This window comes from Amphiura filiformis, chromosome 2 (genome assembly GCF_039555335.1).
Source record: "Amphiura filiformis chromosome 2, Afil_fr2py, whole genome shotgun sequence".
NCBI lineage: Eukaryota > Metazoa > Echinodermata > Ophiuroidea > Amphilepidida > Amphiuridae > Amphiura > Amphiura filiformis.
This window is the reverse complement of record NC_092629.1, coordinates 648521-672964: the sequence shown is the minus strand read 5'-3', so window position 1 is coordinate 672964 and position 24444 is coordinate 648521. Positions and strand designations below refer to the sequence as shown.

The 24444-nt window shown below is 38.4% G+C and overlaps 1 protein-coding gene across 1 annotated transcript in view; it reads left to right on the top strand.

Moving 5' to 3' along the window:
- Positions 1 to 24444, top strand: part of LOC140145406 (protein Hook homolog 3-like) — an 81836-nt gene continuing 57392 nt past the window's right edge. Inside the window, 6 exon segments of the mRNA XM_072167132.1 lie at positions 1 to 73; positions 5360 to 5445; positions 6468 to 6591; positions 15334 to 15466; positions 22591 to 22808; positions 24030 to 24124. Coding sequence (XP_072023233.1) covers positions 35 to 73; positions 5360 to 5445; positions 6468 to 6591; positions 15334 to 15466; positions 22591 to 22808; positions 24030 to 24124 — 695 coding nt within the window. The 5' untranslated portion in view covers positions 1 to 34.

Below are 24444 nucleotides of genomic sequence, written 5' to 3'. Positions count from 1 at the left end.
TAAATGTATAAGAAATAAATTAGAAATATTCATCATGTCGCACGACGATCTATGTGATAGTCTGCTAGTTTGGGTAAGTACAATTATGTTGATTTCAGGGGGAAAATCAGGTGCATTTTAACGGCCCCAATCTGAGCTCGTACTCTCTGTCATGACTGTGTTGTGTTCAACAGTGTTGTGTTTACAATATTGCGATCAGTGAATGAGTGATGTTCTTTTCTAATTGACAGGAAGCATGGAAGTGAATTTAGTTGACGTGGAAGTGAATTTAATTCACATTGAAGTGGAATTTTATTGAAACAAAAATGTATAAATAATAACTTCTAAATAAGGAATCTGATTCTGAAACATGTTTACACAGATGATCATGATGATGTGTGAATGATAGACATGTCATGGATGATGGAATGGATGGGACATGTACAAATAAATAAATACATGTATGATATCATAAAGTCTTATTCAGATTTCCTTTGACAGCTTAACCATTGCGTATACGTGCACGATGTGAAGCGTGTGCATTGAACCTTGTGCAAATAATACACGCTGGACGGCTAGCAGTACGCTTAATTTGTAAGGAAATCTGAATAAAACTTTATATTCTGTCGGTCGGTGCCACGTCACTTCCGGTTGATGATGCGACCAGGGTTCGATTTACTTTGAAAAATGTGCGTAGCAATTTTTTAGTGAAAACCTTATTTAGGTGATGTTCTTATAATAATTAATATTAGTGTTTACACGTGTGTTTACATTGTAAAAAATTGCAATTCAAGCTGAAATTTGTGTAGCAAGTTGTCCAAAATGGGGAGCATTTTGCTCCACGACACAAGTTAAATCGAACCCTGGATGCGACTCACGGTTTTGTTGATGATTTCTGTCATTGGTGTTATGTAAATTTCGATCGCAAATAGTCAGTGGAATCAAACAACCGTTTCTTTATAAGTCTTCAGAGTGGAAGATACTTGTTTTACCGTTTATATACTGACAAACTTAAAATTAAATTCCATGGTCGAGTGTTGTTTTTTCCGAAATTGAATGTCACTCCAACAACATCGCTATGTAGCCTCCTTCACAGCCGGTTTCTGTTGTTCATAACAAACCGTGAGCAGTGTTTACTCAGAGGCTGTATACATTGTCTCAATTTTGGCCCAGTGAAAATTATTTTTGGCGCACACAAATTTGCAGTGCTGTATTACAATTAGTCAATTTGGGGAATTACCGAGCCAAAGTTAGGCCAATTTTAGGCCAATTTGTCAAGAATATGTTTCATTTGGCGCACCCAATTTCCAGAGAGAGTGAACACTGACGGTGAGCCACATGCAGTTTGGGCCCGAGACTAGAGATAGCCCGGATGTTGGACCGACAGAATACATTTGTATGTATGATGTGCTATGGATGATGGTGTTGAAAGGCATGTACGCTACATGTACATCAACATGATCACTCAAAATGATCATTTATGATTCGTGACTGTAATTGAATGAATTAAGCTTGAAACATTAATTTATGTAGGGATTCAATCATGTTTCACCGTTGTTCATCACCGTTTAACAACGATGCGGCCGCGTCGCCTGCGTGGTTTACTTTGCGCAGAACGCGAGTCGTTAAACGGTGATGAACAACGGTGAAACATGATTGAATCCTTTCAACAACGAAAAGAAGCTAAAGATCGTATAATTCACAATTATTTCACGAGGAAATGTCAGTTAATCATTGTCAATCATTGCCTTACAAAAACTTCGATGATTTATCTGTTAATATCATCAATAAAACTACAGAATAAAACAGCAAAATTTAGCCGCTAGATCTGAAAATACTGAATTCAACTTGTAAGCTTGCATACGCACAAAGATTCACGGCATCCCAGACAAACAAAGTGGTATGTCTATGCATGGCATGACGAATTTTACGCACTGTCGCGTTACGCGTAGTCTTGCTCGTGTTCGCGTATACGCTACAGTAAAAGTGCGGATTCATCACGGATTAACAACGGTTGGCTCCTGTACAAAGGTATAGGAGGAGTTGTTGAATGAGAGTTCAAATACAAACAATTATAGTTTTCTGCAAGATTCTTCAGCGGTCTGCCAATTTGTCGCTGTACTAGTATAGGATGGGACCCGCGCTATGTCATGCCGGTGATTGCCACGGTAAAAACAACCAAGTGCAGGTAAAAGCAGCTTGCGCAGATCAATCAAATTAGGTCACTGGACCATGCGCCAACCGCCCACTGCACATCACAAGTGTTACACTTTGTGCCAAGTGCGTGCTTGAAATGTTTTGTTTTTGAGCTGCAAGTTGCCAGGGAAATTTGCTAAAAATAACCCAGAATAGTAGGCGAAACTTTAATCACTGCATGTGCACCCCATATATCCATAAAAGAAAGACTTTATCTCACCTTACCCAATAGTAAGACCACACTTTGACTATGCAACAGCCGCCTGGGACCTGTACACAAGCAAAAATATCAACAGCATCAAAAGAGTTCAAAAGCAAGCAGCGAGATTCGCCCAGTGCTGTACGGTGCAAAACCTGATTGAGGAGCCAATGGCTCCTGGAGCCAATGGCTCCTAACTTAATAAATTTAGGCGCCCAAATTTTGCTCCCAGGTAAAAAATCCGAGGTGTCAACTGAACAGCCACGTGCGTTGAATGTTCATAGCTGCTGTACTCAATCTACATATTCCCATTGAACGCTACATTGTACATACTTCATACACAGCATACAGTGTAGGCCTAGATATGTTTTCCAGGAAGTCTCCATTGAGACATTATAAATGCATATTCATAGCATACATTCATACTCTTGAATGCTACATTACGTACATATTTTGCATTTGCTGGCGATTAAAAGCTTCAATAGTTGGTCGCCATTGGCGCCAGGGATTAATATTTAGTCGCCATCAGAAAAAATCTAGTCGCCAATGCGCCTAAAATGGTCGCACCGTACAGCACTGGATTCGCCAACACATTTTTCAAAAATCTTCAGCTTCTGAGGGGAGCACATCCACCCTCAGACACCCCCCTCGCGGATGCCTGCTTTACAGCCATATGCTTCGCGGGAAGTCGGACCTTCCTTGCTGGGAAAAAACATTTTTTCAGGCCGTGTTAGAGGAATTCCTCCTTCTTGAGTTTTTCTTCCCTGTGCAAAAGTATAGAGGAGATTCATTAATTTTCCTCCTTTTTGGTGCTTTTCCTCTTTTTTGATTGAACCTCTTGTCTCATGCCTGGTAATTTATAGCATAAATACGGTCCGGAAGTGGGGTTCTGATTGGCTGAATCCCCGGATAGAATCACGTATGTGACCATTCACATCAAAACCATCCATCAGAAATGAAAATGGAGGTCTATTTAAACACTAGGATAAACCATTAAGCTGCTGTTTTTTTAGCTTTAAAATGACACCTTAATTGTTGAAATCGATACAGTAAAATGTTTTATGAGACAAAACAAGCTCAAATTTCTCATCTTCTTTCATTGTTAAATTTGCTAATGAAGCCAGCCGTGAAGTGGTCGGTTTTGATGTGATGGGTCACATATATCATGGTCATATCAACACTTCATTCGCTGTTTATAGCGACACAACATGTTTTCTTTGAGTTGATTTTTATGCCTCCACCGGAGGTACATGTGTGTTATGTTTCCTGGTTGTCCATCATTCCGTCCGTCTGTCGGGGTGTCCGTCTGTCCGTCCGTCCGAGCTTGCGAGTGCAATTTCTCGGAACTGGTAAGGCATATAGTAATAATTATTATGCAATTTGGTGGAGGGGTGGCAATTGGCGGTCTCCAAATTTTAGCATGTTTTTGTTGCAAAATATGGTAATTAAGCACCTAATTTGCATAATTTATGCATATCAAGCAAAATTACCTTGTGCACAGATTATCTGGAGATCTGTATGAGTTACAGTAATAAAACTTGGCGGAGAGTAGCACAGCCAGAGGTTCTTGACCTGATTGGATCGCAAGGTCATTGTGAGGTCAATTGGGGGTCATCCGTGGTCAAATCGGCATATATTGTTGCAGGTTCATGAAATTTGGTGGGAACGACCACTGTAGGAAGACAAAAATTTCAATGTCATTGGGGGTCATCCGAGGTCAAATCGCCATAGATGTTGCAGGTTCATGAAATTTGGTGGGAACAACCACCCTAGCGAGACAAAAAATGTCAAGGTCATTTTGGGGTCATTCAGGGTCATCCAGGGTCAAATTGCCATAGATTGTCGCAGGTTCATGAAATTTTGTGGGGACGACCACTGAAACAAGGCAAAAATGTCAAGGTCATTTTGGGGTCATTCAGGGTCTTCTGGGGTCAAGTTGCCATAAACTGCTGCAGGTTCATGAAATTTGGTGGGAACGGCCACCTTAGTGAGGCAAATAATGTGAAGGTCATTTTAGGGTCAAGTGAAATTGCACTGGTTAAAATGCTGGGCGTCAAGGTGGAGGCATTGCGTCCGACGCAGTGTGTCGAGAACCGCGCAGGTCGAGAATTGCAAAATTCTAGTTATTAAATCCATTATGACTGCGTTTGTATAAAATGTGTGTAAACTCTCGATGGGCCACATCATCATGTATGCACTGATTGTCAAATGCCATTTACAACTAGTCAAGAAACTGATAACCAGCCAATTGCCATCCGAAAGGACCGGCTGACATAAGTTGAATTGTGTACATACTGGTACAAGTTACCACATTTTCACACATGACTTTCCCACACGTTGATCAAGGGCCTAGCAAGCTGCCTATCCTCCTGTGTTTGAGATAGGCAAATGTGGCTTGAACAATCAGAAAAATGCCCATGCTGTCCGTAGCCCATCCAATAAAAATCCCAGATGAGATCATTTTACATTTCATACATGTACATTGTAGTACCGGTACTATATACTATTTCCTTTAAATAGTTTATATTTTATTTTTTTTGCAATCAACAACAACTGAAGCAGCTAAATGTGTAGAAATGTGGCAAAAGATGGCAATTTCTGATGTACATAGGGATTTTATGATCGCATCATAATATGTGTAGATCGGTCATTTTGAAATGTGCATTTGTCGCAGATTTGCCAAGATGTGACGCACTCACCGCCAACTTAAATCCCAGGTCTGAATGGCCATGATCTATGGATGCTGACTGGCTAGTTTTTGATCCTGGCTAACCCGCTGACATTGATATAGTCACCAGATAAAATAATTAACTGCTAAATGTTCCCTGTATAGTCAAGTGTAACTTATGGACACCCACTGGTTTAGGTGTGAAGGGGTATACATTCATTCAACTGGCTTACAAGTACCTACATCTATCTATTTTTGTGACCTTCAATTAAGTGATCAACATATTAATCAATAATGTTTCATCAATTTTATTTCAGATTCAAACATTTAATGTGGATGCAAGAACGGACAATGTAGACAATTTAACGGATGGTGTTGCTCTTAGTGAAATTTTATGTCAAATGTAAGTATGCTGGGTTTACCATCAAGGGTGAAAATAAGTGGTCTGCGGGCCGGGTGTGCGGGTCATGTTTCAGGCCCCCGAGTTGCCTACTGTAGCCCATTGGGACTAAAATCACAAAACCAGGCTACACTGTTTTGTCCTGAACCATATACATTGTAGCTAGTCACCATACAGTCTATACTTATTTAAGAAATAGGAAATGGTGAACCAAAATTGGGTTTCTCTGTAATGTGAGGTCAGCATAATTATATGAGCTATTAGAGAGATTGTGATTTCCCAACGTAGCATCGAACGTACATGGAATCTATTCAAAATCACTCTCTTGGAACGTGATTTAGAATAGATTCCACATACGTTCGATATATGAAGAGCTTTGTTTCAAAACCCCTTACATCCACTTGCCCATTTTTGAGAGCACATCACAAAATCATCAAAAGAATCACTGATATATGGGGGTTTGCAACAAAAGCAGTTTTTGGCGGGATGCTTGGGTAGGATAAGCATCCCGCCAAAAACTGCTTTTGTTAAAAAACACCTTATATCAGTGATTATTTTGATGATTTTCTGATGTGTTCTCAAAATTGGGCAATGGATGTAAGTGGTTTTGAAACAAAGCTCTTCATATGTACGTTTGAAAATCACAATCTTTCTCTTATTATTAAAAACTGAACTGTGCCATTGGATGTTAGACCATTTTGGCTTTTCACAGTGAATCCTGTTAAGCCTAAACTATTCTTGTCCGTTCCTACTAAATTCAGGTGAACCAGGGCTTAACTTTTTCCTAAACTTTTTTTGGGAGGGGTGTGAATTATGGAGACTATGGTAATCATTCCCTGTACTGTTATATTTTAACAGTGCAATGCATGTAAAAAATTATATCTGGGTTCAGGGCTCAAAATTTGAGAGCAAAAAAGTTCATGTCTATTTTGAGAAATTGAGACCAGATTTAAATTCTGTTTTGTTTATTGCAACATGTCTTTAAGATGTGAACTTACCATAATTTCTTTATTTTTATTTTTCAGTGGGCCTTCATTTTTTGATCAACAATGGAGAAGTAGAATAAAAGATGATTGTGGGGATAATTGGAGACTTAAAGTTAGTAACTTGAAAAAAGTACACAAAGGAATCATGAATTATTACAATGATGTAAGTACTCCTTCATTGACTTGGCACAAAAAAGTTTATCTCTCAATCAAATATGTGTACATCCATATCAAAACGATGCACTTGTCGGCTGCTACATGTGTCTCCAGAGGATGTTTAAAGACATTCCCACAACCCAATGGGGTTTCTGACCTTGTATGTCTGGCTTTTGTACACATGTAGTACAGTTGAGCATACCTTGCATTGGAATTGTGTGCAAATATCTGGTGTTTTCATCCTATTATTTAACATTCAAAACATCGAGACTTAGGAATAAAATTAATGCAGTGGGACAATATGAATGTTTCCTGTAAGAAAATCAAATATCATTCCTAAGTCTCAACTATTAGCTCTTTGGCTGCAGTTTTAAAATTACCATTTTGTGTGTGTGGCAATGGGGACTTTGCCTTTAAAATTAGGTTATATTGATCAAATTTCCCAATCATAGTGCATTGTAGGAATGCCTTTAAGCCTCCTCTGATGTGTCTCATTTCATATAATAGCTAGGAATAAATACCAGGCTCATTTCCGAAGTGGAGGTCACTTTAAATCATCCCAAGTCACATGGTTTAGGAATACATTAAACATTCCTTATACAATTTGACTTGGGGGTGATTTGAAGCGATCTACACTTGATATGAGTCTGGTATTTATTCCTAGCTATTATTTGAAATGAGACACATGTAGCAGCCGACAAGTGCATCGTTTTGATATGGATACATGTACAAATATTTAGAAAGCTATGTTTGTACATGTATGTGCTTAGGGCTGGCGTCGGCACCGTTTTTTAATGTTGACATGTCGATATAATTCGTATACCGACGTCGACAGTGTGTCAACATAAAAAAAATTCTAAAAAATAAAATTAATTTTCAAAATATATTTTTGTCCAGAAAAGCAAGTTATAGGCTCAAAATGACTTGTTATTCAAGGTTGGAAACCAGAGAAATACTGCTACTCAAAAAAAAAAAAAATTATATGCCAATTTTTTTTTTACAAAGTTGTACAATTTAATTACTTTTGCTTCTATTGAACAGCTAGCAATGCATACTAATTCAACGTGTCCCTGACTATTCAATATAAGCAAAGGTAATCAAAATGTACAACTTTATGCAACTTTTTTTTTTAGTAGCAGTATTTCTCTGGTTTCCAACCTTGAATAACAAGTCATTTTGGGCCTATAACTTGCTTTTCTGGCCAAAAATATTTATTGAAAATTAAAAAAAAAAGTTTTTTTTTGGAATTCTTTTTTGATGTCGACATGTCGGGATATGTGCTATGTGCTTCTGGACTGTTTGAGAGAAAAACGTTTTTGCCATATTAAGTTTATCAATTTGTTTGTTTGTTTGTTTGTAAAACAATTTATTTAATTATTGAATTATTGAACATTTTAAGGCTTATTCCAGGACATGTTATTGTATTTCTTTTTCATTTAATATGCATTTTTAAACAATTTTTTATTTTTATCATCTTGATCATTCTTGATCATTGAGTGGGATATAATCTTTTACTATGCTCATGAAAATAACGACCCGGGGGGGTCACTCCCATTGTGGCCTGTACACCATCCGCGATAATGAAAACGCTTAAAAAGGGTCGTTTTTTTTTTTTTTTTTCGATACGCGCGTATCGCGTTTAGGGTGTCAAAAACATAAAAATTGGAAAAAGGGTAGCAAAATTGCAATTTCTAAATCTGCGGAAATGAAAATTAGGGTATGAAATTTGATGTTAGGAATGAAATCCCTGTTTAGGGTGTCGATTTAGCCAAGGGTTAAATCCTTGTTTAGGGTGCTTTTCAAAAGTTGATTATCGCGGATGGTGTACAGGCCACAATGGGAGTGACCCCCGGGATAACGACCTTTCAAAATGTTCTTCTACTGACCTTAGCAGCCCTGATATACATTACTATACTGTACATGTGACCATGTACTTGGTTATGCTTATGGTCCATGGTCATAGCAGGGATGTGAGAGTAGAGGATATTTATGAAGAGTTAACATATGGATGTTATTTTTCAGTGTTGCCAAATAAGTCACCTAACCAAAAACACAAATGTGTTGCAATATCTCTTCATGTTAAAATGTTTCTTTTCATTATCACTTTCATTTGGAATAGACTATGGTAATCTGTAATGGGTGTGTGCAAAACATTTTCTGTCAAAATATTTCATCATATTTTGAGTGAACGGTTGCTGAATTTTTGGCTGAAAATCTGTTATTTTAAAACTTATTTTCAGTTTATATGGTGCGTTATTTTGTATCAAAACATCAAAAATAAAACAAGCCGGCATCCACTACTCAAATAATTTGACCTGCTTGACATCTATCACATGGTAGAGAAGAGTAATTCTTATCGTTTAAAATTCTAGAATTAACACTTTTAGAGTGGAAATTATGTTTTATCCCATGACAAATACCAAAGAATTCACATTTAATAATTTGAAATGTTAGTGCATATAGTGAATATTATCCCTGTTAATGAGATGCTTGATAGGTCATCTAATCTGTTGAGTACAGGCGGGGAGCACAGCAGCTGAATGGAGTATCCCACCATGCACTGCAGTATATCTGCATGACCCATAGCAAATGTATACAAAATATAAACAAGAGCCGCTTAGATATTGAGAGCTATTGATAGTTTCTCAATACTTTAGGGGTCATATTTTTGCAAACAAAAGTTTAAGCTTCCCTGATTTAAGCGAGTTATAAAAAGTTGAAGTGAGGGATTTTGTGTACATTTTCTATGGCACATTCAGTTCTATTATGGTACCGCAAAGCATAATGGGATACTCCCTTCAGCTGCTGTGGGCGGGGAGTCTAGCAGTTGTTGATGAGGAAAAGATGTGTAATCTATGGCAAGATAGTGTTTGCAATGAGCCAATTTCAAAATGCTGTTCACTGTCAACACATTTTTGCACATTAATTTTTGCACTTTGTTAATTTTGTACATATCCATACTGTTTCACTCGTTAAAAGTACCGGTAGCATTTTAAATCTTCCTACTGTATTTTATAAAGGCAAAAGAAATAGGTCGACATTCATACATTTTATTTTTGTGTCAGATTTTGATACTAGCCTGGACTACTCATGGTAAAAATAAATGTACCATGAAAATTTCCAGTTTTATAGCTGTCAATCATTCCCAGAATCCTTTGCAACATGATACATTGTCTCATTTCATCAAATGACACTCCCATCACATTTCTAAACATGGGTCGATAGTCAAGAAATAAACATATTTTGCAAGATCTGGATGTACTCTGTTCATTGAGGTACACTTCGTCACTATCGATCCATGTTGCACTAGATAGCAAATCAGTACAGAAAATTGAAATTGGAGAAATGCATTGTGGGAAGTGTAAGATATCTTCTGGGAACTAAATGTAGCACAAAAAAAACAGGACTGTCACAGTACTTATTGTCGTACCTAACAGACAGTTTGATGGTGGACGGTTTAATGAGATACATATGTACTCTTGTGTAAGATAGGCTTGTTCAGACTGGCGCTTATCGCTGCGTGAGCGTAACGCAGAGGTAATGCAAGGTCATCATTTAACACTGATACTTGTCCACAAGGGAGCATGGTGGTCGAGCGGAACGGGCTCAGACTCATAATCAGAAGGTTACGGGTTCAAGCCCGGCAACGCCATCGTGTTGTGCCCTTGAGTAAGATTATCTTGATTACTCCTCTCACCCAGGTGTATGTGTACTAGCATTCTTAAATGCTGGGAAGGTAACAGACTCCCTGTTGAGGTGTAGCGATCCCCTTATAGCAATATTATATGGAGGAGTCGGGTCCAATCGCCAATGAAAGAGAGATGGGCACTCCGATCACTGTTTATACAGGATCGCCCCTTTACTTATTCCTTACTTGTCCAGTGTCCACATACGGCATGTACAGTGCCTCCTCACCTCGCTATCTCTAAGCACTCCATTTTAGCTGCCCCAATTGCTTCATGTTAGATTTCTCAGTGTTAAATCTGTTGTGTTATGCTTCGTGTTTGTGAAAACACAATACTTAATGTTCAGATGGGCTAACACTAAGCTACCTCAAAGGTACCGTAGCTTAGCCTAACACAAACGTAACTGAAAGCCCATGTGAACAAGTCTTATCAGTAGACATGTCTCAGGCAGGGGTCTTTACTAATGGGAAAAATACATGTTATGTAGGTATGTTTGTTTATGACATTCTTAAATCTTGGACATGTAATATGTTTCCAGATTGTGTGATGGCACTGGTAGGTTTGAACAAGGTGGGACCGAGGCGCACAGCGCCGAATCGAGAAGAGTCGTGTAGGGCCAACATCGAATCCAAAGGCCAAGGCTTCTGCCCACCACCTCAGCATAGATATTAGATCGCTTGTGGATAGTGCGTCTGTGCGAGGCTCAGAGCTATTATGACTCTGGAGCTTGAGCAAAAAAATTGTAAATCTTAGCCTTTTCAGTTTAACTTTTTGCTCACATACTGTACACATGCACTTAGTCCAGCATACACACACTCCTTATAATTATGTTGAGTGATGTTGCAGAACTAATATAATTAATTTCTGCAAAAGGAGCAAAAATAAATCTCATAAAATTATTTTCCGTAATTAAATGTGAGCAGGTCAGCTGTACTTTTATGTTTTTCAGTGAAGAATTCGAGTGGTTGCCACGGAAATTGATCATGTGATTCGTTTTATTTACAAATTCATATGAGGTATCAGGCAACATATTTTTTATCTATAAATATTATCTGTGAAAATATTAAAAATAAGAACTCACAAAATATTCCTTAAATATTAAATAGCAGGGTGACTTGTACTATTGGGTTAATAGAGAATTAAGTGGATACATGTGCAGTGATCATGGCCAAGGTTGGACATCAAATGTGCTATTCCATATAATCCACACTCCCCCTGTGGATACATGTGCAGTGATCATGGCCAAGGTTGGACATCAAATGTGCTATTCCATATAATCCACACCCCCCCTGTGGATACATGTGCAGTGATCATGGCCAAGGTTGGACATCAATGTGCTATTCCATATAATCCACACTCCCCCTGTGGATACATGTGCAGTGATCATGGCCAAGGTTGGACATCAAATGTGCTATTCCATATAATCCACACTCCCCTGTGGATACATGTGCAGTGATCATGGCCAAGGTTGGACATCAATGTGCTATTCCATATAATCCACACTCCCCCTGTGGATACATGTGCAGTGATCATGGCCAAGGTTGGACATCAAATGTGCTATTCCATATAATCCACACTCCCCCTGTGGATACATGTGCAGTGATCATGGCCAAGGTTGGACATCAAATGTGCTATTCCATATAATCCACACTCCCCTGTGGATACATGTGCAGTGATCATGGCCAAGGTTGGACATCAGATGTGCTATTCCATATAATCCACACTCCCCCTGTGGATACATGTGCAGTGATCATGGCCAAGGTTGGACATCAAATGTGCTATTCCATATAATCCACACTCCCCCTGTGGATACATGTGCAGTGATCATGGCCAAGGTTGGACATCAATGTGCTATTCCATATAATCCACACTCCCCTGTGGATACATGTGCAGTGATCATGGCCAAGGTTGGACATCAAATGTGCTATTCCATATAATCCACACCCCCCTGTGGAAGATATTGAGAATTAAGTGGATACATGTGCAGTGATCATGGCCAAGGTTGGGCATCAATGCTAATGCGCTATTCCATATAATCCACACGTCACTCCCCTTGTGGAAGATTTATCTGTTAAATCTTCCACAGAGGGAGCATGAGTTTCAAATAGAACAGACAATTGGGTAACTTCCATTTGAAATACTCACTCCAGTTGTGGAAGATAGCTAAAGCTACATACAGGGGGAGTGCAGGGTTGTCAAAAGATTTCAGCCCGAATCGCGGGTCAAATAATCGAAAAGTCGCCCAATTTTTCTCTTTACCATTGGTTTCTATGGGGCAGGAAACTATCGGAAGTCGGGGGAGCCAATGTTGAAAAGTCGCCCAATTTTTTTCTTAACCATTGGTTTCAATGGGACAGGAAATTGTCAAAAGTCGCGGGGAAAATCTTCAAAAAGTCGCCCAATTGGGCTACCAAATCGCGGGTTTACCAACCCTGGGGGAGTGTGGGTTTCAAAATGAGTAAATCTGACCAGTTACATTTGAAAAATGTATTCCCATATGGATGATATTTCCAACAGGAGTAGTGTGGATTTTAACTGGAATAGCTCAATTCCATTTGGTGACAATTCCCTGTAGTTTTGTAGTGTACTGTACAGGTGATTAATTTCACATACAAATATTTTCGCGATTTCCATCACAGAAGACTTGTGAGTGTTGATATTTTTTTTAATTCATGCTTTACCAATGTTAATCATATGATAAAATTTCATGTTCGTGTGTGGTTAAATTTGCGATGTAACCGCTATTTTGCTTCATTCGCAAAATTAAAACCGTCCACTTAAAAATACAGTAATTAAAATGTTGCATTTGCACTGGCCTAGTTCATTTGTTGTGATTATTTGCTTCCTTTACTATCTACATGCGCATTTATGACACACGCTGTTCAGGGTCCATGCTCTGACACTCATTGTTGGAAACCAGCCTGATAATTACACCAGGGCTGTTACAATTGAGGGGACATAGCAATCAAGGAAAGCCTCTGGCTCCATGTACATGTACAATGAATGAATCCTCTGCCCATGCATGTTTCTGCCACTATTTAATTATGTTACGCACAAATACATGTTCATGAGATATTTCTGAAGTTGGTAAATAGTACTACCTGCCGTATCATTGTGGCAGTTGATGTACATGATAAAAAGATCTGTTTGCTGTTTGATAGTGATAAAGTCATAAATAACCTCGACTGGCAAACTCAAAATCATAAATTGATACTATTCTTCCGGTAATGAGCTGCAATGTTTTGTTTTGGCCAGCTGATATGTAATAGATATAGATTGATTTTGGCTATTTATTTTATGTCATATTTACCGGTACATAAAACAACAACAAAACATAAATAAATTATCGATTATAATTTAATAATCATGGACATTTACATTTCTTTTCTGTTTCTTTTCAATTGCTTTTTGTGCTTTTAAAGAAGATTAAAGTGAAAAATTAAACTTGGCAAAATTTGTAAAATAGATATCAAATGCTGCCTTACCAGATTCACCAGAATGCTTAAAATAAATAATGCTTTGACTTGAAACGTTGAAACTTCCTCATTCCCTTCAAAGTACACACTAACATATTCAAAATCTATGGATCAAATTTTAATACTGAAACAGCAAAAAGAAACACGGTTTTGTTTTGCATATTTTGATGCCCTAACACAATTACTATTCAAAACCATACAACATGAAGCGATCAAGCGAACCATGTATCGTGCATGATCCGATTGCGTCATGCCAAACACACACATGGTTAGTGCGATCACTTACCATATATCCATCGCACACCATTTATAGCACTAGTGCTGTCATCTGCACCGTTTTTTAATGTTGACATATATGTCGATATAATTTGTATACCAACGTCGACAATGTGTCGACATAAAAAAATTCTATGTAAAAAAAAAAAATTTAATTTTCAAAAAAATTTTGTGGCTATTGAGCAGCTAGCTATGCATACTGTTACTACCCTAATTCAATGTGTCCCTGACTGTTCAATAGAAGCAAAGGTAATCAAAATGTACAACTTTATCCAACTTTTGATAGCAGTATTTCTCTGGTTTCCATCCTTGAATAACAAGTAATTTCGGGCCTATAACTTGCTTTTCTGGCCAAAAATATTTTTTGTCGACATGTCGAGGTACGTGCCGATGTCGACATTATTGATGACGGCACTATATAGCACATCTCAATTGCCAAATTCCTTACTGAGTGCACTTTAATAGCACATCTGACAGCCCGCCTCAAAATTTCCAGAAGTGCAATTATTTGCAGCATCCCTGTTATTTTCAAAACACAATCCCTGGCTTGCTCTACCAGTTATACTGCTTGGCACCCGAGGGTCGATAGGTCAATTCCCGGGCGGAGAAAACAACTTCCACTTGGGCAAAAAGCAGAGAGGAGCAGCGGCGTAGCTGTGATTTTTTCCAGGAGAGCAAGCCTGTATGGGGCAGGGGCCCAAACTAGTCTTTGTCAAAGACGACTCACTCTCCTTGTCAAGTGTGGAGGGAGCGGCGAAGCCGCGACAGCGAGTCCGCGACGAGCAGCGAGCGACGAGATCGACCGGCGAGTTGGCAGCTCCCTGTCGCGGCGGCGCTATTTTACACTGGTTATTTTTAATGATACAATATTTATGTGGGAAAATAACCAACAGGCCTTTCAGAAAGGCTAGGCCCAAACTAGGGGGGGGGGCCCAAATAGACAATTTTGCCAGGCTTATTGATAATAATCGTATAGTATTGCATATCGTATGGATTCCAATATCTCTTCCCCCCCTCTCCCTCTCTCCCCCTCTCTCTTCTCTCCCCCTCTCTCTTCTCTCTTTTTACTCTCTCTCCCCCCTTTTTCATCTTTTTTCCTTGCACTAGGGGCGGGGGCCCAAATAGGCAATTTTTACCAGGGGGGCAATTGTCCCCTGCCCCCGGCAGCTACGCCACTGGAGAGTAGTGTGATCGGAATCCGTATGTATATAGATTTATGACAGATCCGTCCACTTGTAGAACAGGGTTTCTTTTTTTGTCACCTTAGTAAAACTATAGTTACAATCCGTATTTGTTTCTTGTCTTTTGCAGGTTTTAGGTCAACAAATACGTGATTTTCCTATGCCTGATGTAAATAGAATAGGAGAACTAAATGACCAGGTGGAATTAGGCAGATTATTACAACTTGTACTGGGTTGTGCTGTAAATTGTGATCATAAAGAAGGTAGGAACATTCTTTGTGACGTGCTTGGGGTGTGTGTGTGTGTGGGGGGGGTGTAGTGGATGTGGGGTGTAATAGAATAGAACTAAATAACCAGGTGGATTAGGCAGATTTTTACAACTGTAAAAGAAGGTAGGTAACCCTGTGTGATGTGTGTGTGTGGGGGGTGTAAATAGAATAGAACTCTATGAGCAGGTTGAATTAGGAACATTATTACAACTTTGGCCGCTACCTCGGCAAGGATCGCTTGCATCGTGAGTCGTTGACAACGACTAGATTCAAAACTGTAATAAACAGTAATAATACTAGTTGTTGTGACAAAGTGACATAATGATTGACAGCTGTATAAGTCACACCCTACATGATCAGTAGCAGTAGGGTTACCATGAATGGGATTACAAAGGATTACATAAATATTAATAGGCTCAATTTTCTTTGGCAGCAATTTACAAATTATGAATCAAATACTTGAACAGGCCTATTTAATTTGTACTGGATCTTACTATTGAGTATCTTTGATCTTAGTTAGTAGTTTTAGTCTAGCTTGCCAAGTTGTAATCAATGCGCATGTGATACAAACAGCCACCTGCGCCATGTGTTTCCCATGCAGTATATATCAGAGAAGATCTTTTACCCTTCCCAGGATTCTTTGCATCATGATACATTACCTCATTTCATCAAATGACACTCCCATTACTTCGTACAGGTTCCCTTTGTTTTCATTTTGATAATTGACTGGCTAAACATGGGTTGATAGTCAAGAAATCAATATATTTTGTAAGATTTGGATGTGCTCAGTTCATTGAGACCTGTACATTGTCTTCATCAACCCATGTTGCAGTAGATAGCAAATCAGTACAGAAAATTGAAATGGGAGAAATGCATTATGGGAAGTGTAAGATCCCAGGTGTAAGATATTTATTCTGGCATGATAACGGAATTGAATACAAATATTAGGCAGGGAAGCCTGCTACATTTGTATGTTCTACATACAGGGTGTCCCTGAAAGAACTATCGTCATAAACTTAATTGAGTATTTTAACGTCACAACTAAACGTAATGCATTCGTCAATTGCAGTCCGGCTCCTGGGTACCGGGGCACTACGGGAAGTCGGCATCAACTCGCTTCGAAAAATCGAGTAACTGACGTCTTCCCGACGAAAGTACCGCCGAATACCCGCAATGCGGGCAATATTTGATGACGAAGTTTCGACGAAGTCTCGGCCCTATACCCGGGAAATTGTGCGTGTCCCCGCCGACCTCCCCGACGAAGTCCCCGCCGACGTGTCAGTCAGTACCGTGCTAGATAGTGACTCATCATCATCATTTTAGATAAAAGAGCTGTATTTGTTGTCAACGGCATGTGACAAACATCCCGCAACACGCTCTGTGTGTGCTTTGTGTATATTTATGTGTCACACGTTATATGAATATTTAATGAGATGGGATATCGGTTGAAATCCCACAAAAGTCCTAGAAAAAATCTTTTTTAGAAACCATGCAAATAAATTGCATGTACGATAGTTATTGTTCGTCGAACAGTTATTAGAATTGAAAAATGATTTTTTTAAATGTGATTTTGGAAATTAATTTCAGCGAGTTAAATCACAAAAAAGGGCACAAAATGTGAATAGCAAAACAGCAGCGCCTGATACACGGATTTTCTTGAAGTAAAAGTTGTAGAATAAACCTGAGATGATTATCACAGCTTCAATAAACTATTCTGCTTTGTCATATTCGAATAGAAAGCTATAAAATGTTTAAACGATCAGGAGCCAGCAATATTTCGCTAGTTCCAAACAAGGTCAATCGGGAAAACGGAGCAATTTCGATCACGTGCAAATCGCGCTCTGATTGGCTAACATGCACGGGAGTTCAGACACAGGTCAAAGGTTGCGTGACCACCAAAACTTTGTTTGTTGACAATTTGTGTGGACACACCATGGTCGAATTAAGTTGAAAAAAGAGACTGGGTGGTAGGAAAATGAGCATCAAACCCCTTCTGCCCTCAATGTTTAATAATATTTGCGAATTCGCTATATAAATGTCAATAATTTCATTGTGCGACTACAACTTGTTTTAAGCATCGCACGTAGTATGTGTATTGCCATTGATTGATGTCCGATTGTGATAAAATGCATTGCCGATTTTATGAATACAATTGAATGTGATTGAGGACATGTTTGGGAAATCTTGCCTTAAACTTGTCTTAAATTAATCAAGTTCAATTTTTCAATTTTCTTGTTCGTTTGTTTTTTACACCTTTTGAAATTGAATTTCTAACATTATTTTATGTTTATATTAATTTTGCCTTCACATTTAATTTGCATTTTGCACTTGCTTGTTCCGAGTTTACTGATAGTGTTGGCGTATTATGGTCTTGTGCGACTGCCCGAAGAACTCTTGTAGTAGTTTTGACATTTTGAAGTCAAAACTGGACCACACAAACCTTGCCCCTAACACACTAACTTTAGGTCCGAAACTACTACTAAGCATTGAAGCAAATATCGGACTGGCAATTTATAAGAAGGAAGTAATGCTTTCCTTTTGCCGCATGACATATCCAAGAATATGTACCAGAAACTGAGTGTTCTCGTCAAGCTGAAGTCAATGCTTGTAGTAGTCGCAGTCATAAATACTGGCTCAGATTGTCTGCCGCTTTGATGGTGATTTTGAGTAACTCTGCAAGCCAAACTTTGTCAAGAAAAAATCTGACTGCGCGTCAAGCCAATTACCCAAATACAAATTGAACTCAACTTGGGAGTGCCGTTAAAACTTTGAAACAGTAAAATCGTTCACGGAGCAGCACTGCAAGCGGCAAACACTCAATGAAACCAGCATAAGGCTAAACAATGAAATGTTATGTCTCAGAGCTTTTGCACATTCTTGTTTTTCCTAGCAGGCTCATATAGGTTTAAGTTTTTAAAAGGAGAAAAAAAAAATGGATTAGGCATTCAATTTTGAAATCGACATGTGCTTTGAGACATAACATTATTTTGTTAGTCTTGCTTCCCCTCCTTTTCTTGTATAAATGCAAAACAAAATGTTTAAATTGTTGTCAAAGTTGTTTATTATGGACAATGACTTCTAAAATTTACAAAAATAACAAACACTTGAGTACAGAATTTATAATTCAATTCAATTAAATTCAATTTATTCAGCAAATATAATATACAAAAATAATAAGACATATATTTAGATAAAATGTACATTTTCTTTGGCAGGAATGATATTTTCTTTTGTAAAAGCACACACAATTAATTAAAGTTAGAGTTGACAATATGTATACAATTCCTTTCGGTATCCTAAAATGGTCTTATGAATGAAACAAATAAAACACTTGATAACATAGCTTTAAGAGTATCAGGGTACTTGTATATTGTCTTAATTGTGGAACACAACTCTGTAAATTCTGCGACAGTTCGAGAAACAAATTCTGAATTTAATGCGTTTGATCCGACATGAAGAAATAATATCTGGCTAAATTCCTATTCCTATTTCGACATCATATTCAATAGCCATCTGCTTGAACCATTTCTCCTTGCTTGTACATAATGGAGTGACATGTACGACCAGTCAACTGCGTCTTTGTAAATATCAAACATGTCCATAATCTAAGTATTTGGTGAGCGAGTCCCCAACGATAACAACTTGCAGAGCCCCCTAATCTGGCGAGAACCTGTAATAAAAAATGAAGATATCAGGTATTAATACTAGAGCCCCATAAAAAAAAAAACAAAATCGGATTCATCATTCTTAGAAGACTTTTTCGGCGAGGATTTTACAAAAATTTCCAATTTTATGCAATTTTTTGCAATTTTTTTATTTGACCCCCCAAAAAAAAAATCACTTTACCCCCCCCCCTCAGAAAAAAAAATCCCTTGCTGCCACTGTTATCATGATAGTTGGCAGTACAGTACACATTAAGTTGGGTGCATATATATTATTGTGAGTTAAAAATATGCAATGTCCAACAAAATCGTATCGACGTCTCTGCAGGTTTCAAACTTAAAAAACACTTGGGACCACCGATTTTTGAGGTCCGAGACCGAGATCGACATTTATACATCAGAGACCGATACCGCAATCAATATTCATGAATTGTAAGAGAGATCTAGCATGTCTAGTTACGTTTGTTGTCATATTGTTGTTGCAATGTTGGAGACGACGAATGCATTTATCCATCCATTATAGGCTATAGTTCTTCATGATTTCAGTATAAACACTTCTTCATGATAGTTTGAGATTCGGATTCCATAAATAAAAGTTGATGAATTCAAAATTTTAACCAGTTTCCTGACCTGTGAGTGTGAGCTGTCATTAATACTGTCCAGACCAGAGCTGAATTAAATTTATAAAACACGTCATATAATCTGGGAATACCATGTTAAATCATACGCAAGTGCCGATTTAATTGTATAAAATGGCCCGGAAAAATGGTAATTTTCGTCGGCGGATTTTTATTATTGGAACTTGTCGGTCCCCAATGATTTTGGTATCAAACAAAAGCTTCATCTCTCAACTACAACAAAACACATCAAATTAACGTCAATTTCTTGACCCGGTCAAACGGATGGTTACAAACTACTCATGTCACACAATTCTTCAAACCCACCCGAAACTTCCAACCAATATTTCATCACTTTACGATCACCGAAACTCATCAAATTTGGACTTAAAATACTCGTAAGAATCTGGACATTTCAACTTACCTCGCCATTTTGTCGCAGCTCTGCATACCAACCCGGAAATAGCCTCGAAAGATATTGGACATAGGGCAGACCTTTCCTATGACGTATTTCACAGGGTTGACATCCTACGATCGCGGTTTAGAAAATGCGAGGTCAGCGCTGTGAGCACGATTGCTGCACACTGACTGTTGAATATAAATTCCACTACTTTGGATTATTCAAGTGAGTATATTTCAAACTGATATATCACGCATATTTATATATTAAAAGGACAAGTTCATTGAGTAAATAAAAGAATAAAGCAAACTTTTTCGCAAGTTTCCATCTTCACGAATCACGGCACTATTTTCAGCAGCACATTGCCTACATAGAATGGTGTATGGTCGATCGGTCGCGACGTTAAAAAAAATCATTTATACCACAGCAACGAAATTTTTGCCGATTACGAGTCTCTGCCGAAGTACCCGACAAGTTCCCGGCCCCCACCCCGGCTCCTCCGACTCCACGACGAGTACTGCGAAATCTTCCCGTCTAGCGGGCGGAAATTGCTGACGAGTTCCCCGCCATGTCCCGGCTAGGTCCCCGTAGTGCCCCGGGTACCCAGGAGCCGGGACTGCAATTGACGAATGCATAACTAAATAACTGGTGTGGTTAAGAAAAAAAATCACCTATCATACATGTATAGCCTACTTATGAATTTTGACAATTGACCACACCATTCTTGAAATATAACAATTTTATGAAACACCTTCATTTTCACTTGTCCTGATTAGAAAGGAACTGTGTGCAATGCCAAACAATTTTAGGATAAGTTCAACAATAATTTCAGCACACAAATTTGCATACTTTAATCATAAATGCAATACATACATGACTCAGAGTCAGACCACATTGCTGTAAAACAACCTTTCCATCATAGCAGTGACTCGCGTGATAAACTATTGTTCTAAAATGAAATCCTCTCACTCAGATATAATGAGATTTCAGAGATGGTGATCCCAAGGGAGTTGTTATTAAGTAATCGACTGCGATCAGCTTGTGTAGTCACATGTCATAATTTGATCACCGACTATATCCCTCTGTTACTGTTAAAGTGGAAATTTTTGCATTACATTTATTTTCGCGCTTTTCTCATTCCAAGCTGCTACCGCAAAAATAAAATCACGCGGATGTAGGGCTTTTATATATAGATCAATGTAAGGAAACTTAGAATCGTGAATTTAAAAACAAGGGAAACAGTTCAAAATTGGCAAAGCGTGAAAAATTTATCGTGCAAAAATGTCCCCTTTTACAGTATTGGACATGTTCAGATGGTCATGGAATTCTTGAGGATTGGCATACTTAAGAATTGCAATTCCTACGTCAATATCAGGCTGCATGTCCACACAACTCCATTAAAGACTGGAATCCTTGAGTTTTGCGATTATTACCTGATGATGACAGCTTTAGAATCATAACTGGAAGCTTACTGTGTCCTCTCTAGCAAGTGGCATGCTGAATTTGAAATAAAGTCATTGTTTAAGCTCAGCACTCGAGAATCACACATCAGTAGCACTTAAGGAGCATTTGAGGATGTTATGAAATACCCTAAATTTCTTTGGGATAAATTTGGGGCAAACTTAGGAATTGGAATCCTCAAGGCAGTTCGCACAGTGGATAGCTCCAAGTTTTTGCTTAAGAATTGAATTGCCTAAGTAAAAAAAGTCCTACGTGTGAACATGTCCCTGTGTTATTGGGTGCAATTTGGTAGCCAGATGGCCTGTGATGGACTGAATCATAGCTAAGGATCAGTAGTGTGAAATAGCCTGGGGGTTCTCTTATCAATATTCACAAACCTGTATGAAGACTGATGAGAGATGGCAAACAATGGGCATATTGTACTAACAGTAAGAAGATGCTAAAATATGTTCATGGTTTATTGAACTTGACTGACCCTATAAAGCTGCCAACTTCTTGTTTATATTCAAAGTTGATTTGGAAGTAGCTTCTAAGACTTGAATTTTAATGCATACATATCTGTGTATTTGTTTCTTCATTCAGGTTTTATTTTAAATTGTCGGGGGAAAAAACCTGAAATTTTGGTCACAAAGCGACCAAAAAAAAGAAGAAAAAAAGATGAACAAAGGGGGCTAAAAATGAAATTGAAAAGAAATTTGAAGAGAATAGTACTGATTTTAGTAACCAAAACCCAATCCTTTACATAATTACTTTTCTCAGTCAGACAAACCTTTTGCATTAAGAACACCAACATCTGCCTTATTATACATGCAATGCTAGCCGGACACCTAATTTTAAAATTCCAATTTTGCACATATTTTCTTATTATATTCTTTGTATAGAATAAAGAATTGTTGCATGAGGATATTGGTCAGGTAATCCTTTATCAGCCCATAATATTCTTGATCTGCTATTTCTTTATATTTTTCAATTTTGCAGAATATATAAATAACATCATGGGTATGGAGGAGGCCGTCCAACATGCGGTCATGAGTTCTATACAAGAACTGATGGCCAAGGAAATGCCTACTAATGAGCCGGCACCGGAGGCTGTAGCAGAGATGGAGAGACAACTTAAGAGGACATTAGAAGATTTACATAGCGCGGTGTCAGAAAAAGAAGAAATTATGCAGAGATGTCACGAGTTAGATCTTCAGGTAGGTAATAAGTCTCCAGTGGAAGGTTAAATGTCAATCAAATGAAGCCTGAACAAGTTATATAGACACCGTTTGCAGAGCTTCAAATCAGCATCAGCCGTGTGCTAGATTTGAACTTGACTTCAGAACTCAACTTCTAATAACTACCCCGGTCAAGTTTTTTTCGAATTCAAAACCATCTTCAATCACTTAATATTTAGCAGTGTACATGAATACAGAATTGGAAGTCAAGTGAGGACAAAAAGGTAAAGTGTGTCAAAAAATTATTTATGCTGATCTGTACACTTTCACAGTTAAAGTCTTTTTCTGTGTAAACAGGGTCATAGGATCCAAGTTTGGGACCTATCAATTACGCACAAGGGGAGGGAGAGAAGGGGGAAAGGAAGAACTGAATATATTTTGGATGAAATTATTTTACTACAATTTTCTCCATTGAAATTGACATAAGATCACAGTGTTTCCTTAAAAAAGTTTGCGAGGGCCACAGACTGCTGCTACAGGGAGTGTGAATTTCAAATGGGGTTACCCGAATGGGTGACTCTGTTTTGAAATCTACACCCCCATGTGGGAGATTAAGGTCATATCTATATGTAGAGTGTACATGTGACATATCACAACAAAACTACCAGTTGTTTTCAGAAATGAAAATTAAGATTGAAAAACCAGGATAAAATACTATTTTTTAGCTTTAAATTGACACCTTGTTGAAATCAGAGACTGGAAATGTTTTATGAGGAGATACAAGCTCAAATTTCATTTTATTTGATTAATTTTTCTCATCTTTTATTGCTATCTGCAAATGAAGCCAGCCCACAACTTTTTGGTTTTGACTTCAACTGTTATAGCCTACTGGGCTATTCCATTTAAAATCCACACTAACCCCTGTGGAAGATTTTGGAAATATCTTCCACAGGGGGAGTATGAATTTGAAATGGAATGAACACATTAGGCAGCTCCATTTAAATTCATACATCCTCTGAGAAAGATTTGACCTGAATCGTCCACTGAGGGCGTGTGAGTTTCAAATGGAGCTGCTAATGTGTTTATTCCATTTCAAATTCATACTCCCCCTGTGGAAGATATTTCCAAAATTTTCCACTGGTGTAGTGTGGATTTTAAATGGAATAGCCCAATGTATTGACCTGTAGCAGCATCAATGTTCGATCCAAAGTTGATGGTGGTGGCAAACTGATAATATTTCACTTTGTGTTTAATTACCAGGTTGCAACATTAATAGAAGAAAAGAACACATTACAAGCAGAGAATGACCACCTCATGGAGAAGATTGATACAGGAGATAGCCTGGATGACCCAAGGTGAGTCAGTCACTGCCACAGAATTAAAACCAGAGAACCAGGACTCGACCGCCATCTTGATACAGGCATGGAGCAAAAATTGGGGGTATTCGGTTTCCCTCGGAATGCACTCGAGGCATTCGTTGTCATGCAAGCGCGACATGGATGATGAGCGCATTTGAGAGATGCACTTGATGCGACCTGCACGCGAGTACCAAGACGCTTCAGATGAGACGCAGAATTGTTTTCGTTCGTCTCCGCGCACCGTCGGCAAGGACCCGAATACCCCCAATTTTCTCCCCATAGCTGACGCGCGATTATACGTGGCGGTATAGGGAGTC